Raw genomic sequence first — 18,462 nt, forward strand, 5'->3', positions numbered from 1 at the left:
GCCCTGTCTTGAATCATAAACATTTAGATCATTTAATAGACTTGTATCTTATTGGTCATGTCACATAATAAAGTTGTGTCTGATTCTTTAATCCTTGGTACCACAAATCCTTATATACAAGTATAGGCACCTGATTTTTTTTTTTAAAGTCACTTTGGAGCAAAAAGGGTAGGTAATTACTTTTTTTTTTTTTTTTTTTTTGGTAAATCAACATTTTACCTATTTTTTTTTTTTTGTCAGATCGGCAAAAAATATAATGTACTTTTTAGTATGTTGCAGAATTTTAATGAGTTTATGTGTGCCATGAGATGAAAAAGGCTCAAAATCGCTGCTCTAGGGTAAACAACCAGGAGTAGGATTGCTGGGTCACATGGAAGTGTATGTTTAACTCTATAAGAAACTGTCTGATGTTTTCCAGATGGTTGTATCATTTTACATTCTTGCCAGCAATGTATGAAAAATCATTGTTTTTGTATTCTGAAACTTTCTGTATCCTTCTGTGCTATAACTGGGTGAAATATTGCCTAATTAATTAGTTTTCTGATTACTTTATCCAGTGTAGAATTTACCTGATCTGAATTTTTATGTGTACATAGATTTTTTTTCCATTTCCAGGAATCCTAATTAGTTAATCAGAGTAACTAATTTTTGTTTCATTTCTATCAGTTTTAATATCATAATTTCTTATTTATTTCCTAGAAGCATATTCTCCCTTTTATCTCTTTGAAGACCCTAAGTATAATTTATGTTAAATTCAGTTTTGGATGACTCTCTTATTTTTATCTTCCCTAAATTATTGAATTAATCTTCAAAATACATTTGTTGGTTCCTTCTTAGCATTTAATTTCTAATATATTAGAACTTAAAATTGCAGACTGTAAGTAGGACTTTATCTTTCATTCTGTACTTACCCATTTTGGCTAGTAGTTTTATACTGCCTCCAACTGGGCTCCTGTGGCCCAAGCCCTGAACCAGTTCAAAACTGACACGATAAGGTCCCTGTGCTGGGATGTTGCAGTGAGATTTCCCAAATCAAGTCATCATATCACTGGAAGGCTTGGCTTGATCTTGCCCTGGGCTCCTTTTCGTCTCTCCTACCCCAAAAGAGTCAAACTCTCATTTATTTATTCTGTTGTAGACTATTAAAAGATAATTTTCAGAAAAAGGTAAAATCACGACGCCCATACAGTTATAATAATGAACATATGTTAAAGAATTTATTTTAGAATTTCAAATTTATTTAGTCTTGTCAGTGTAAGAATGTTCAAACCTGTATAAAATATTTGTAAGAGTTTATTTGAACATAACAGAAGACTACACCTAGAAACAAGATCTCAACAGACTGAGGAAAATGCTTCCGAGAAGGACAGTTTGCAGCTTTGGTTATGCATTTGGAATTAAGGAGGGAATGTAAGGAAGGTTACTGAGTGGGAAGACACAAGACTGGGAAGTCTCTGTGATTGGATTGCAGGATAGTGAACAGGATTGTGCTCTCTTTTGAGGATGGTCTGAATCAGAGGCATTTCAAGGTCTGTTAACCTAGATGCACAAAAGCAATGGACAGGGCTTGCTTAATGCAAAGATCAACCTTTTACTAGGGAAGGTATAGGCCTGAGGTGTGACTGCCCACCATGACCTGCCCAGGTAAAAATTTATAATCAGATCACCCTTTGAGGTTCCCTTTGGTTAGATTTGTTACAGAGCTCCTTTTTCATCCACAGTCTTATGATATGAAGGAACCAAGTGGATGTTATATCCAATTAAAAGGAAAAATAAAAACAGTACGAATTTATATGGGGGAAGAATGTTAAGATGAATTGCAAATAGTATTTCCACAGTGAGGGGAAGTCACTTAGATCACTACCAGACTGGACAGAATTTACATGCCTAGCAGTCACCTACAGTTTACAAATAGTTGCAAAATGCCTCCAAACCAATGAACAGGGCCAAACTGGGATCACTTGGAAAAGTGTGCTGAGGACAGTGTGTTTCCATTGAAACGTTTTTTTCTACAGGGCCCAGAATACCCTTGACTGTCCACTTGAACCTTTCTTATCGCATTGTGTTTCTCTTTTGTTTTTGGTACATGGAAATACATATGTTGTTTTTGAGCATGGAGCACAGGAGTCCCTTAATCTTCGATAGAATTTTGAATGGAAATTTCATCTTTGATTTCTTAATAATAATAAAGATATTTAATCTAAATTGTGACACAGCTCTAGAAGCAACCTGATCTTGTTAATTGGCCATGTTAATGTAAGAAACATTCAAACCTGTGAAGAATTTTTGTGAGTTAATTTGAGCCAAACTGTCGACAAATGCCCAGAAGCAGAATCTCAATGGATTGAGATAATGCTCCGGAGAATGGCAGTTTTGCACCTTGTTTTATGCATTACAATCAAAAGAGAAGACTTAAGTGGGCTACATGAAATCCATTGGTGATAGATGAGGGAGGTGGGAGAAAGCAAAGCGGGGAAACCTCTGGGATTGGATAGAAAGTAAAATGAGACACACACTTCTTTTACTTAGGTGGGTGCAGGATAGTTAACAGTCAACAGTTAACTCAGTAACAATGAGGGGATTTTTGGTCTCCGCAGAGCGGTGTCTGTGCTTTGAGGGGTCTGGAAAAAGGAAAATTACTTTGACATTCTAACGATATGTTGTATAGATGCAAAAAGAGAATAGACAGGCTCAGTTAAGGTAAAGATTACCTTTGTTGGGAAGATACTGGCCTCGGACATGGTTACCTGCCATAAGCTGCTTTTTAGTCAAATAAGTTTTAATTTCAGACCATCCTTTGTGGTTATTTAGGTCTTTGAGTTTGCAAGGCCACCAGGCAGACCTCCCCTGAGCTTGTCAGATTAGCATGTGGCCCCTTTTCGTCCACAGCCCCAGTGTGTGATCATTACACATCTCCTTTTCACTAAAAGTTGCCTTACTTTACTTCGAAGTTCAAACAGATCTCTCCTGTATCTTTCCCCTCTTGTAGTCTTCAGACTATAGCCCTGGCTTACCCCCCCCCCCCAAACATGTTCCCTTCTTTTTCTCACAACCTGTTTCTTCTGAACTCTCAGATCACAGTAGCTAGTATATTTTTTTTTATTCTTTATTTTATTGATTTGAGAGAGAGATCATTTTGTTCCACTTATTTATGCATTCATTGATTGATTCTTGTATGTACCCTGACCGGATATTGAACCCACACCTTGGCATATCGAGATGATGCTCTTACCAACTGAGCTACCTGGCCAGGACGGAGCTGGTATATCTTAAAGCTGGGATTCCAACTTGGTTCTGACTGCGAAGCTTGTGCTTTTTCCGTTAGACCATCATGACCAACAGGAAGAGGAAATGGCATTTGAGCTGGACCTTAAGGGAATGACAGAATTTGTTAGGCAGAAGTGGATAAAGAAAGCACCTTAATGACACCGAGCTCATTTGCCCGGGCCCAAGTTCTTACTGCAAGGAATAGTAAGTGATAAGCCTGTGGAGGTGAATTAGCCATAGGCATGTGTTGTGCCTTACACTTGCTTAATGCTTTGTTTTAAGTCAGCTGCACAAGATAGATGTTGTTATCCTCACCTAACCCCTGAGAAAACTGAAGCACAGAAGTAGTCCCTCCTATGACTTATCTGGGATCTCTCAGCTGTTAAGTGGCTGAATTAAATTTAGAATCCCCTTCCTTTCAACTCTAGGGTCTTTGTTCTTTCTACTTCATATAAGGCTGAGGGGTTTATGCAGGGGTATGAAGTGATTAGAATTGTATTTAGGAAAGGTAGTGATAAAAGAGAAACCTGAGTCAGCTTTTTGACCTGATACTGAGTATTGTTTGAAGGCCAGAACCCTTAACCCAGCACTAAAATGTGGAATTAAAAAATGATTCTATGCAAAAATTTAAGTGCCTCTAAAGCCATTGTGGGTCAGCTACTCATAATGTGGTCCTCACACCTGCAACTTCAGTATAATCCTGGGGTTTATTAAAAATGGAAATTTTCATACCCCTATCTCAGACTTAGTAGAACATAAATCCCTGGAGATAGAGTCCAGGAGTCTGTGTTTTAAGCAAGCCCTCCAGGTGTTTGTTAGTCACTCAAATGCTTGAGAAAGCCTTGATAATTTTTTCTGGCCACTTGCCCCCTTTCAGCATTTTCTGGTGTTACAGGCAAGACAAGAAACCTTTGTTCTTGTCTTCTTGAAGGAAAGATTTCAATCAAGAGACAAAGTGCAGCAAAACAAGCAAGAATTTATTGGTTGCAGCAAAAACACACTCAAGGCAGTGAAACAAGGAAGGGTTTAGCATAGAAGAAGCAACAGGAGAGCCTACGCTGGGCTCTTTGGCTCACTGGGAAGTCTGAGAAAGGGGCCCTTGGAGACAGGGTCAGGCGGTTAGCCCGGGATGAGCTGCCACTGCCCATTGCTCCCCTGGTTGCAAGTCTTGTGGAGTCCCTTAGAGTTTAGGGGATACATGCCTGAGGAGGAAGGAGAGGGGGAAGGGAATGGCACAGGCGTGTTCCCCTGTGGGAGAGCAAGCAAAGGTCCTTTCTGTTGAGGGTATTTCTCTCGTAGGTGGGAATCTTAGGGGAGGTCTCAGGGGAGGGTCTCAATAGAATATTCATCAGCTTTCCAGGTGTGCTCTTTCAGGGTCATAGTCTCCACTGATTGCTTAGCACCAAGGCAGGGTGTCATTAGTCAGTGCAGCTGGCCCTGAGGCAGCCACAGTGGCACTTGTCTTGTTTTGCTGCTTTTCTGGGCCTGGAGCTGAAGTTCAGCTGAAGCCTAGATGTTATCTTTAGGGAGGAAAAGTTCAGGGAGTCTAAACCGCGTGACCAGTGATATGCTGGGGGAGGTTCTTGTTTTGCCAGTTTCGCTCCTTGCTAGGTACCCAGGGCTTTCTGCCCTGGTGACCTTCTGTACCAGGCCCATTGTCCTTGCTCTGCTCATGTTGGTCTAACTGCCTATAACACTGGTTGTCCAGAAGGTGCATCTTAAAATGCTTTCCTTGATAGTAGACCAGAAACTTCATCACACATTAAATGATAAATACTTTGTTGCGGATTTATCGTTACTGCTCTCTAGGAACCTGACTCATAAACTGGCTTTATCTTTAGCATCCACATCAAGCTGTTGTCAAAGAAAAAGTGACTCCCGTGGAAGAACTGGAGGGTAGACTTGATTCAGGGGAACCACAACAGTGGGACTTTGCAGTGGGAGAGGGAGATTGGGCTCAACTCCAAATTCAGTAAGGAAAAGTGGGGATTTATATCTGAGGAGCAGAGTGGGGTTTGGTGGATGTGTTGTCGGTGGCAGGAATGGCACCAGCTGTTGGGACTTGCTCTGCTCATGTCTGTCTAACTGACTACCACAGAGGGAAAATTACTAAGAGGATAGGATAATTCTTTGCTAAACTGACCTACCAGGATTCTTGCTGAAGGCAGACTAGGATGATCAGAAAATACTTGGGAGATGGTGGAGAATGAAGAATTTGATCAGGAATGGAGAGAGGTGTTTCTGGCTAAACCAACTAGACAATTCTTGCTAAAACTGGGCGCTTGGAGGACATGCCCAAGGATGGGGCTTAGTGAGGCTTACAGGACCCAAGTCCAGGTTAGCCAAGAGGAGACCTTTGTCACCATTAACACTGATTACGTTGGGGGGAAGTTATGGGATTGTGGAACAAGAAGGGCTTTAACTTTTACTCCCTAAATTTTTATGTTTGTCCTTTATACATGGAGAGTCATTTATATCATTAAATATTTTGAGATGTGTTTTGGTAGAGAATTAATTCTGACATATTTTGAAATGGATACATTTTTCTCAGTTTCAGGTAGTTTTACTAAAAGTAACAGACAGTATTGTAATATCCATTATCAAACTTGGAGAATATCTACATGTATTTATTTCTTGAGAGGTGCATCTATTTTAAGAAATAATCAGCTTCTTTTCTTCTCATCTATAGTGAGTTATAGTTTTACAAATGAAATTCAAATGAACAGTTCTAATGTGACAGATGATGTTTTGTTGAAACTAATTGCCTATGTATGTTTACCAGAAATATGTATTCCAATGTTTTGTTTTACTTACTGATGGGATTGTTTTGATTTTGAGCATAATGGAACATTATTTGAGTCAGTGTCATTATTTCATTTTTGTAGCAGTGAACACATTTTTAACTACTTATTCATCATTTTAATTTAATAGTGCATGATCACATAAATGAAAACTTAGTAAATACAACTTATAAAAGAATTCTTTGTTGCATAATTACTGGAAAAGTTAATAAATGACTGCAAGGTGATGAATTAAAAAAACTGGATCCATATGAAGCAGCTACCATGTTGTGACCATGGTACTTTGGCACCAGTTACTTTGAGTGCCGAATGCCTAATAACAAGCTCCTCAGTGCCCTTTCTTTCCACCACCATGGTACTATCTTTGTTCACACAATACACCATGATGTCACCTGGCCTTTGTTGAACACCAATATAACTGTAAATGAGGCAGGATAGTAAAAAGATAGGAAAATTCCTTGCCAAGTAAAATGGGGAAACTGAGACAGATAGCTGAACAAACCGGCTGAGCAGTTTACAGCAGATACAGAAGGTCACCTCCCTAGAGATACCATCTAGGCCTCAGTTGTATTTCAGCTCCAGGCCCAGAAAAGCAGCAAAACCAGGTGGGCAACGCCAGGACCAGCTGTAGTTACTAATGACCCCTGCCCTGGCTCTGACTAATCAATAGCGACCTCGACCCTGAAAGGGCACACCTGGAAAACTGATGAATATTCTGTTGGAACCCTCCCCTGAGACCTCCCCTAAGATTCCTGCTACAAGAGAGAGATAAAACCCTCAAGATAATGGACCCAGCGAGTGCTCTCCTGGCCTTTTCTTTCCCCCTTTCCTTCCCCCACAGGCATGCATTTCCTAAACTCCAAGGGAATTGCAACCAGGGAAGTAATAGGCAGCTGCAGCTCATCCCAGGCTAACCCCCTGAACCTGTCTCCAAGGCCCCCTTTTCTCTGACTTCCCAGTGAGCCAGAGCAGCCCAGCCTAGGCTCTCCTGTTGCCTCATCTGTGCTAAGTCCTTCCTTGTTGCACTATCCCCAGCTTTAGTAAACGTACCCTCAAATCACCTGGGCTCATGTTGTGAAATTTTTCCTGCATGAGGTCAAGAACCCACACACTGCCGGCTGGCCCTAGGCAGACCCACTCAGGGCCAGGCGCCCTGTCCAGTAACAAACAGAAACACCAATGCAAACCCTAAAAATATGTTCCGTGGTAAGGTAGCCATTCCAGTGCTGTAGACCCAGCAGTGGATTCCTAGAACATGTGAAGATCCTTGTTATGTTCAGGAGGAAGGCAAAGATAATGAAAAACTTGAGACTTTGTTAGAAAAATTATAATTAGGTGTGTGTGTATTTTAAACATGTAAAGGAAACCACTCAATTTGTGGTTTCTAAAGTGGTAGAAAAAGAATAGAATGATCTTTTTCACAGGAAGTAAAAATAAGAAGCTAAAAGCCCTATAGAAACCAGAATACTGTCAGCAGAATTTTCTGTGATGTTGGAAATGTTCTCTTCCTGTGCTGTCCAATACGGTAGCCACTCTGCACAAAGAGCTATTGAGCACTCAAGATGTGGCCACGGTGACTGAGAAACTGAATATTTAGTGTTACTTAATTTTAATGAATTTAACTTTAAATGGCCACATGTGACTGGGACTACCATATTGGACAACACGGACCCACCTAGAGCAATATTTATCAAAGTCTGATGTGCGTGAGAATCAGCTGGGGACCTTGTTAAAATGCAGATTCTAATTCAGTAGGTTTGAGCTGAGTCTGTGATTCTGCATTGCTAATCAGCTCCTAGGGCTTGCTGTTGCTTTTGGCCCAGGGGCCCTACTCTGAGAAGCAAATGCCTAGAATATACTTGCATCCATTTATTTTAGATGATCTCCTAAAAGGAAGAACCAAATTTTAAAATTCTCTCAGAACTCTAGGACTTTGAGGAGTTCTCCCATCCCGAGGGGAGAGCCTTGTCCTGGTGTCGCTGCTGCGGGTTACTCTAGTGACAGGCAGCCCTGCAGCCAGAAAGGGTGAGTGAGCCGCTCCAGGGGCTCACCCAGGCACCAGTCGGAAGCCGGAGTTTTCATTATGCTTGCCATATAAGGTTAAAAGGAGTTTTCTGGTAAAGACACTTATTTCAACTTTCCCACTTTTTCTAAAAGAGAAAATAATCTTCCTTACAGGTTTTGTGTGTGAAGCTGTGTGGAAATCTGAAATGCCATCAATCACATCTTTACGGCACAGTGGCGCCACCTGATGGTAAGCTTTCTGAGCACTTCTTTGATTCTGATGCTGAGTTTATTTCCGTTCTTCCAAATCAAGTGAGAAGTGTGAGTTTTGAGCAAAACAGACTTTTCTTGCATCCCCCCACCCCACACTACCTTGCACCTGGCTTTGTTTAGTTCCTCCCTTTCCAGTTCCTCAATATCTCTGATGTCTTTTGGCAAACTCCCACCCCAGCAATCAGAACAATTATAGATGAATGAGAAGCGTTTCTGCCCTCAAAAACGTAACTCTTTACCTAGGAAGACTCTAAGATAATTATAATAAAGTGTGATATATGCTCTGATAAAGCGTCAAAGGGTGGTAGGGAAATCTGTAAACTGTAGAGTGGTGCAGGCACTATAGGAGCCACGCAAATGATGACAGGAATGCAGAGGCTCATGAATACACAATTAAGCATTCCTTGTAAAGCTTTTGTATTTTAAAGTTATTATTATAAAAAGTAAATTGTATCTATTTTTATGTTGTCTTTTTTCTTCACAGAAATAACGGTTATTTATAGACATGGCCTTCCCTTGATAACACTCACTTTGCCATCCAGAAATGAACGCTGTCAATTTGTAGTCAAACCAATGTTATCGACAGTTGGTTCATTTCTGCAGGACCTACGGAATGAAGACAAAGGTGTCCAAAACGCAGCCATCTTCACAGCAGGTATATATGTACAGTTTTTCAACTTCGACTTTTTCTGAGCCTTTGCTTCTTTACTTTTTAAGAAAGAAGTTGATTCTTGAATTCTTTTTTCTTTCTCCTTATTTTATTTCATTATTTTATTTTATATTTTATTTTTTAATTTCCCATCACCATATATCCCCCCATGCCCTCTCCCACCTCCACTGACCCCGCCTCTCCCTGGCAATCACCACACCGTTGTCCATGTCCATGAGTTCTTTCTGTTTCTTTGTGGGTTTTTTTGCTTAATCCTTCCGCCACCACGCCATAGCTGCCTGCCTGCTCTTTATGAGTCTGTCTCTATTTTGCTTGTTAGTTCAGTTTGTTCACTAGATTCCACATATGAGTGAAATCATATGGTACTTGTCTTTCTCTGACTGGCTTATTTCACTTAGCATCATGTTCTCCAGGTCCATCCATGCCGTCACAAAGGGTAAAATTTTCTTCCCTCTTACAGCTGAGTAGTATTCCATTGTGTAAAAGTACCACAGCTGTTTTATCCACTCGTCTACTCATGGACACTTGGGCTGCTTCCAAATTTTGGCTATTGCAAGTAACACTGCAATGAACTCAGGGGTGCATATATTCTTTCCAATTAGTATTTTGGGTTTCTTCGGATAAATTCCCAGAAGTGGAATTGCTGGATCATAAGACAGTTCCATTTTTAATTTTTTTGAGATGATTCTTTAATTCTTTATATAATAAATGGTTGGTGTTCACTGAGACCTTCATTTTTATAATCAGTAATATTAAAAAATAACTTGAATAAAAATCAATGGAATAAATTTGGTGCAAGTTTCAGTTACTTATTTCATAAACTTAGTGCTGAGAAAATTTTATTTTATTTTTGAATTTTTATAAGAGTTTGAGTCAAAACTTAGCCCTGAGAAAATTTTAATGACAGTAATCAGCGTGTAATTTTCAACAAAATTTGAGTAATTAAAAAACAAAATATAGTTTCAATGATTAAAATATCTGATGAACAATTAAAATACACAAATAGTTCATTCACCTTCGTTATAAAGCAGTTTCAATCTACTATGTTTTTTGACAGAATTGGTTCTCAGGAAGAATATACTTTTACTTTTTAATATGGATCACTTCACAAATTTGCATGTCATCCTTGTGCAGGGGCCATGCTAACCTTCTCTGTATCATTCCAATTTTAGTATATGTGCTGTCAAAGTGAACACTACATATTTTTTAAACAAGCAGAGGTGGTTAATCATTTAGACATTTTAAATTTAAATTATAGCTTTCATGTCCTTGTGGTCTGACATGGCCTGAGACCTACTGCCCCTAAAATAGAATAAAGAATTGTTTATTCTTTATTAAACAATTAAGAAATCAACTTCTTTCATACAGAGGCTACAGGTATAGATAAATGGATACATTTGCATTGTTATTTTATGGTATTACATGATTAGAATAAACTTATTGAAAAGTTGAATACCGGTGCAGTTTTGAAAAGGAAATAAACATTCGTCTTCCCTATCCAAGTTTAGAACTAATGAAGAATGGATATAGAAGTTGGAAAAATGGAGATTAAAGAATTTATTTACTGCCCAGCCTGTGTGGCTCAGTGCCTGAATGTTGACCCATGAACCAAGAGGTCACTGGATTGATTCCCGGTCAGGGCACATGCCAGGGTTGTAGGCTCTATCCCCAATAGGGGGCATGCAGGAGGCAGCCAATCAACGTTTCTCTCTCTTCAATGTTTCTATCTCTCTATCCCTCTCCCTTCCTCTCTCTCTAAAATCAATAAAAATGTATTTTTAAAAAATAAATTAAAAAAAATTTATTTACTCAACAAATATTTATTGAGCACCTAACATATACTAGGCACTATTCTAGATGTGAGAGGTAGAGCAAAGAAAAACTCCTGCTCTTATGGAGCTTACATTTTAAAGGGAGAAAGAAATAAGGTAAAGAAATAAAATATATAAAATATTAGATAATAAGTGCTATGGAGAAAAATAAAGCAGAGTGGATGGAGGGTGTATGTGTTGGGGTAGGAGGTGCTTGCCAAGGTCACATTTGAAGAGGACCTGGAAGAGATGAGAGAGCTCTGCAGGTGGGAGAAGAGCTCTCCAGGCGGAGGCCCTGAGGTGGGAGCCAGCTCCTCTCCCAACAAAGGAGGGAGCTGGATGGAAGTAGGAGGGGAGGGGCAGAGTGGGGAAAGCCTTATTGAATGCTATTGTGAGGACTTCGGGTTTAACTGGAGGGGGACCTTTTTTCCTGGGTAAACCAGGATCAGAGAATAGAGTTTTAGTCCGATGGCCACGATGGCCCGATACTCTATCCCTGACTCTACAGACATTGCCCCAGCCCCAGGAGGCTGAACACCCACGGGCCTTCCCCGCAGGGCCAGAGCCTGCCTTCCTAAGCTTCGCAGAGCAGGCAGGTGCAGACCTTGAGCACAGGGCTTGCTGGTAGGTAGTATGTACTCAATAAGTGCTTGTTAAATGAATGAAATAAGAGAGGTTAAAGCAATGATGCTTATTAATAAAAATAATTTGAGCAGCTTTGAGACATAAACACAAAGAAAAAGACTAGAAATCTCAGAGAAAGGGGGCTTTTGGACCGAGTGAACACATTTTATTGGGGTTTAAATTGATACTTGCTCAAGAATAGGTGAAAAGTTTCAACACTTATCATTAGCTTCTTCAAAGTCTTCCATGTTAGTCTCTTGCTATTCCTACATTAGTATAAAGGATAATGTAGTGCTTTAACTGAGAAATCATACGCAGTTTGATTTCTTTTTACAGTAATGTTTTAAGGAGTTGGTGTGAAGCCATTTAAATATAAATTTTTAAATGACTTCATTTAAAAATGATGATGTTTTTAAAAAGAGGCTCTGGTGGAAAACAGTATGGAGTTTCCTCAAAAAATTAAAAATGAAACCACCTTTTGACCCAGTGATCCCACTTCTGGGAATATATCCTAAGAATCCTGAAGCACTGATCAGAAAGAATCTATGTACCCCTATGTTCATAGCAATGCTATTTTCAATAGCCAAGATCTGGAAGCAGCCCAAGTGCCCATCAGTAGATGAGTGGATAAAAAAGCTGTGGGACATTTACACCGTGGAATACTATGCAGCTGTAAAAAAGAAGGCACTCTTAACCTGTATGACAGCAGGGATGGACCTGGAGAGTATTATGCAAAGCAAAACTGAGCCAGTCAGAGAAAGACATATACCATATGATGTCATTAATATGTGGGACCTGATGAACAAAATAAGCTAACAAACAATGGAACCAGAAGCACTGAGGCGTGGAACAGTCTAGCCGGTGGCAGAGACAAGGAGGGTGAGGGTGACTGAATGAAGAAGATGAAGGGATTAACTAAAGAACGTCTATGCCTACCCCTTGGACACAGACAATAGTGGAGTGAAGGCCGAGGGAGGGGGAGGCGAGGGTGTGTAGATGTGGGCAAAAGTTGGGGAGAAAGGGAGACCCCTGCAATAATGTCAACATTAAAAAATTTTTAAAAAATAAATAAAAGCAGTGTGCCCCAAAATAATAAAAGTAAATTAAAATAGTAAAAATAAATAAAAAGAGGCTCTAAGGGTGGAATTTGGGCATGAAAAGAGTGTTCACAGTTTTGCCCATGGTGTGGGTTGAATTATTTGGCAATTTCTCAGAAAATGATCTCACCCCAGCTGATTAACAGGAATCCAAAGAGCCAAATTCTAGGAACAGACTCAGGTGCAGACTTGACTTGCTGCCTCTGGAACAAAAGAACTACAAAGAAGCAGACGGGAGGCAGGCAGCCAGGGTCTTCCTGGTTTTACCAGCAGTGTTACTGCGGTCACACATGCTAACACAGCTGAAATAGCTCCAGTTGAATATAGCCACACCAGTGCCAGGCCAGGGACAAAATTCTCATCCTGGACTTGATATCACATAATTATAAGCAGACTGTTTGTTCTGCAGGAGTAATGCTAGAAAGAGAGACTCCTACACGGCACCAGCTTTTTGCTTACTGCAATGAGTTTGCTTTCTTTACACCTGGGTTACATTAAAGTTTAGTTCAAAAGTATCATAACACAAACTAGGCTGTATGAGGAGCTATGCAAAGCTCATGGGGGTTAAAACTTTCCAAGAGATTTTTCCCCCCGAAATGTTCCTAGAATATTTGTAATTATTGTTAGAATCTCTCCTACCTCTCTCCACCTCCGTCAGATAAACCACAGAAATGCAGATTTACTCCTTAGGTTTAATTACATTTATTAACTATCCTTACTACCTCCACCTTTCGCAGCTTAGCCTCTTTCCATCTTCCCCAGGCTAGAAAGGGAGGGAGCCGTGGGTGGTACTGTGTGCCTACCAAGTTTTAACTAACACAAGTCAATCACCTTAATTAAAGGTGATCATCTTAATTAAAAATAAGAGAAAGGCAGGCTTTTTTAAAGTGGTACTTACCTGTGTGCCTACACACCAGTTCGGCTTGGCTGTAAGCAACAGACTCTGAGATTGGGAAGCCAGACAGCCAGGCTCAGAAGAGGGCAGGAACTGAGGGAGGGCACAGCAGAGCCCAGGTTAGTCCAGAACAGCCTGATGGGCTCTGCTGTGACACCCCCACCCCACAGCTGCCACCTCAACTGCTCTGGCCTTGTTGTGAAGACTTCCCACCTGCCCTGAATCTTTTTTTTTTTAATATGTTTTTACTGTTTTTGAGGGGTTTTTTTGAGAAAGAGGAAGGGAGAGGGAGAGAGAGATAGATACATTGATGAGAGAGAAATATGGTTTGGCTGCTTCCTGCATGCCCCCCTCTGGGGATTGAGCCCGAAACCCGGGCCATGTGCCCTGATTGGGAATTGAACCGGTGACCTGTTGGTGCATGGGACTGCGCTCAGTCCACTCAGCCTCACCAGCTGGGCTCCCCTGAATCTTTGCGTGACTGTCTGCAGATATAGTCTTGCTGGGACATTAGTCTGGATCCCAGCCCAGCTGACAGAGGGTGAGAGAGGAAGCACCTGCCTGTCCAGTGGAAGGGACAATAGAGCAGCACGAGAGGATTCCTCCCGGTGAACGCGGTATTGGGTATATATAGGAAGCCCCCAGAAGACAGATGCCCACTGCTGTACTATAAAGGCCTGGATACTAATACGTATTTCTCTATATGCTGGGAAAAGATTCTCACTGTTCTAAAATAAGGACATGTTTTTGCATTGTTTTCTCTTTCAGATGGCAGTGAGATTGCAACTTCAACCTTGATGGGAATTTTGCTAATGAATGATTTTAAACTTGTCATTAATAAAAGGACATATGATGTACAGTGCCCCAAAAAAGGTAAGAAACACAGCTAAGCAGCTGTCTTAACATTGCCCGTTAGCCACGGGCTTTTAACAGAGAGCTGGCTTACCTTACGAATCTTTTCAAATAACCAAATGACCAAGAAAGCTTTGGAGACCACGTTTAAGCTTCTCTAGCAGGAGTAGAAATGATCAGTAGACACTGCCTAGCAGGACTTTTAGTCTCATATACCTTTTTTCAGACTTCTAAGACTTCACTTTGGGAACTTGAATGCTTAGTCTGACATGACTGGGTTAAGAAGCAGGCCTGAAAATCACGAACTCCTGTGTATTGTGTTCCTCTTAACTCTTTTTTTTTTTTTTTTAAGACTTTATTTTTTAGAGCAGTTTTAGGTTCAAACCAAGACTGAGCATATAGTAGAGTTCCCATATACACTGCGCCCACCTCCCCACAGCCTCCCCTACCACCGAGCACCACTGTGGTACATTTGTTACAACCCGTGAACCTACATCAACACATCATCTGCTGTGTCACACAGTTGGCATTAGAGCTTTAGATGTACGGTGAATGGGTTTTGACAAATGGGTAATGATATATATCCACTATTGCAGTATCTTCTTTCTTTTTATTGCTTCTGGTTTATCCACTGCTGTAGTATCATAGAGTGGTTTCACTGCCCCCCAAATCCTCAGCGCTCTGCCTATTCATCCCTCCCCACCCCCACCCCCAGCCCACAGCAAACATTGATCTTTTTACTGTCTCCATAGTTTTGCCTTTTCCAGAATGTTACACAGTTGGAACCACACAATATGCAGCCTTTTCAAATTGGCCTTCCTAAATTAGTACTGTGCATATAAGTTTTCTCCACATATTTTCATGGCTTGATAGTTTATTTCTATTTAGTGCCGAATAATATTCAGTTGTCTGAATGTATCACAGTTTATCCATTCACCTACTGAAGGACATCTTGAATGTTTCCAAGTTTTGACAATTTTTAGAAAATATTTATTGATTTGAGAGAGAGACAGAGGAGGGGGAGGGAGAGAAAGAAACAATTATCTGTTGTTCCACTTATTTATGCATTCATTGGTTGATTCTTGTGCCCTAACCGGGGATTGAACCCACAACCTTGGTGTATTGGGATGACACTCTACCTCTGGACAGAATCCCTACTGATTTTCCAGCCTGATGTTGTGGGGACTCTTTTTCCTGGCACTGGTGCTAAGGGCTGGGGAGCCCAGTGTGGGGCTGGGACCCCTAATTTTTCTGGGGGGACCTCTGCAGCCAAGATATCCTTCCTCATTCCTAACCGCCACCTGCAGGTGTGGGACTAGCTCATTTTGCACCTCCACCCCTCCTACCAGTCTCAGCATGGCTGCTGCTTAAATCCTTGGTTATAGTCCTGTTCAGCTAGTCATCAGGTGGCTTTCAGGGGTGGTTGTCCTAATGTTGATGTGGTCACGGGAGGTGGCGAGCACAGCCTTTACCGGCTCCGCCACCTTGACCAGAAGTCTCAGTTGTTGTCACCTCTGTTTTGCTAGTAGTCACTGACCTATTTCTACCTTAATCTGTTTGTCTTTTTTTTTCTTCTTATTTTATTTTATTAGCTAGGACTTGGCAGTATGACTTTTGAAAAGAATGGTGAGAGGAGAAACCTTGATCTTTTCCTGGTTTTAGTAGGAAACCTTCAAGTTTCTCACCATTAAATACTATGTTAAATGTTTTTATCAATTTGAGGAAGTTCCCCTCTATTCTTGATTTTGTCAAGTGCTTTTCTGCACCTGTTGAATATGATCTTATGACTTTTCTTCTTCAGCCTGTTGATGTGGTGGATTATATTAATTGATTTTCAAATGTTGAGTCAGCCTTTCATACCTGCTATAAATTATACTCCTGGTCATGGGGTATAATTCTTTTCATACATTGTTGGATTCAGTTTGCTAATATACAGGGTGTCCCAAAAATGTATACACACTTTGGCTGCCATTATTTATTCCAGCGGGGTAAATCTGAAAAGAAAGAAACATCAATTGAGCTATCAGCTGTTAAAGTGTGCGTACATTTTTCTGGTACGCCCTGTATTGTTGAGGATTTTTGTAACTGTTTTCTGTTTGTTGCCATTGTTCTTCGTTTCTAATTTTGTCTTTCATGGGTTCTCTGTTTTTTGTGGTTTTGAGCGTTTTATATGATTCTGTTTTCTTTTCTCTCTTAGCATATCAGTAATGCTTCGTTTTTAAATTTTTTTAGTGGTCGCCCTAGATTTGGGATATACATTTACAAGTAGTCCAAGTGTACTTTCAGATAACACTATAGATACTGTCTCACAGGCATTGCAAGTGCCTTATGATAACCATGTATTCCTAATTCCTTACGCCCATTCCTTGTCTTCATGTCATTATTGAATACATTTTTGCTGTCATTATTTGAACACTGTTCTGTTACATCAAGTAGAGTAAAGAAAAATAAAAATATGTTTTTACTCTATCTTCCCTTATTTAATGTAGAATTCCTTTTTTTATGTATATTTGAGTTTCTGACCTGCATCATTTTCCTTCCCTTACTTTTAACATTTTGTGCAAAGTAGATGTACTAGCAACACATTCCCTCTATTTCTGTTTGCTTGAGAGTCTTCATTTCTCCTTCACTTTTGAAGGATTCAGAATCCTAGGTTGGTGGTTTTTTTCTCTAAACACTTTAAATATTTCACTCTACTGCCTTCTTGCTTGTATAGTTTCTTAGGAGAAGTCAGGTGTAACTTTTTACGCTTTTATCATATGTTTTATTTATTTTATATTTTTATGCCCCTCTACCCTCTTCTACCTGCCCCCGCCCCTCTTTCCCTTTGCAGAGGTAGCTTTTATCTTTGCTCTTCTAGTGATAAGGTGTTTCTCCCTCTACCTTCTTTCAAGGTTTTTTCTTTCTCTTTGATTTTCTTCAGTTTGAATATGATATGCCTCCTAGGGCCAGGGGGCTTGGAGGCATTTATCCTCTTGATATTCTCTGAGCTTCCTGGATTTTTTTATGGTTTCATGTCTGACATTAATATGGGGAAATTCTCAGCCATTATTGCTTCATATATCCCCCTCCCTCCCTCCCTCCCATTACATGTATACTACACCGTTTGTAGTGTACCAGAGTTCTTTGATATCCTTCCCCATTGTGTTCAGTGTTGTTTTTTTTCTTTGTTTTTCAGTTTGGAAAATTTCCATTGACATCCTCAAGCTTAGAAATTCCTTCCTTAGCCACGTCCCATCTACCAACCAGCCCATCAAGGGCATTCTTCATTTCTGATAGTATATTTTCTCTCTAGTGTTTCATTTTTATTCTTTCTTAGAATTTCCATCTCCCTGTTTATATTACTCATCCATTCTTGCATGCTATCTACTTTTTTTCAGTAGAATCCTCATCATGTTAATTGTAGTTATTTCAAATCGCTGGTCTTCTGTTCCTTTCTCTGTTCTCCATCTGGTACTCCTGTTATGCATGTTATTTATAATAACCTTTTGTAATTGTACCACAGTTCTTGGATATTCTGCTCCCTTTTTCCCATTCTCCCTTTTCTTTGTCTTTCAGTTTGGGAAGTTTTTATAGACATATCCTCAAGCTCACCTACTCTTTCCTCCCCTTTGTCTAGTTTACTGTTGAGCCTGTCAGAGGGATACTTCATTTCTATTATGGTATTTTTGGTTTCTGACAATTATTTTTTAATTTTTTACTAGAATTCCATACTTCTGTTTACATTACTCATCTGTTCTTACATTTTGTTTACTTTTTTCATCACAGCCCTTACCATATTAATCATATTTATCTTAATTTCCTGGTCTGATGATTCAAAAATCTCTGCCATATAAGATTCTGGTTCTGATTCTTGCTTTGTTTCTTCAGACTGTTTTTTTCTTGCCTTTTACCTTGCCTTATAGTTTTTTGTTGAAAGCTAGACATGATGCATTGGGTCATAGAAACCGAATCAGGGAAGTTTTTAGTGTGAGGTTTTATGTATGTCTGGATAGGCGTCAGGCCTGCCCTGCAGACGTGAGGTCAGTGAGCCCAAGTCTGACTCTCCTCGGGGTTTTGAGATGCTTCACTGAACAGACTTGCCAAGCGTCACAGTGTGAATTAAATTAGCAGGGATGCAGCAGGCATGGTTAGAAGGACAATGACAGAGGAATTGCACTAGGTTAAT

General features: G+C 40.2%; 1 protein-coding gene across 1 annotated transcript in view; it reads left to right on the forward strand.

Annotated features, from left to right (window-relative positions):
* Positions 1-18,462, forward strand: part of MCUB (mitochondrial calcium uniporter dominant negative subunit beta) — a 76,716-nt gene that overhangs the window by 51,412 nt on the left and 6,842 nt on the right. Inside the window, exons 2-4 of the mRNA XM_081116082.1 lie at positions 8,247-8,322; positions 8,830-9,000; positions 14,211-14,315. Of these exons, the coding sequence (XP_080972208.1) occupies positions 8,247-8,322; positions 8,830-9,000; positions 14,211-14,315 (352 nt within the window). The remainder of the gene's footprint in view (positions 1-8,246; positions 8,323-8,829; positions 9,001-14,210; positions 14,316-18,462) is intronic.

This window comes from Miniopterus schreibersii (assembly GCF_964146895.1).
Source record: "Miniopterus schreibersii genome assembly, chromosome: 1".
Lineage (NCBI taxonomy): Eukaryota > Metazoa > Chordata > Mammalia > Chiroptera > Miniopteridae > Miniopterus > Miniopterus schreibersii.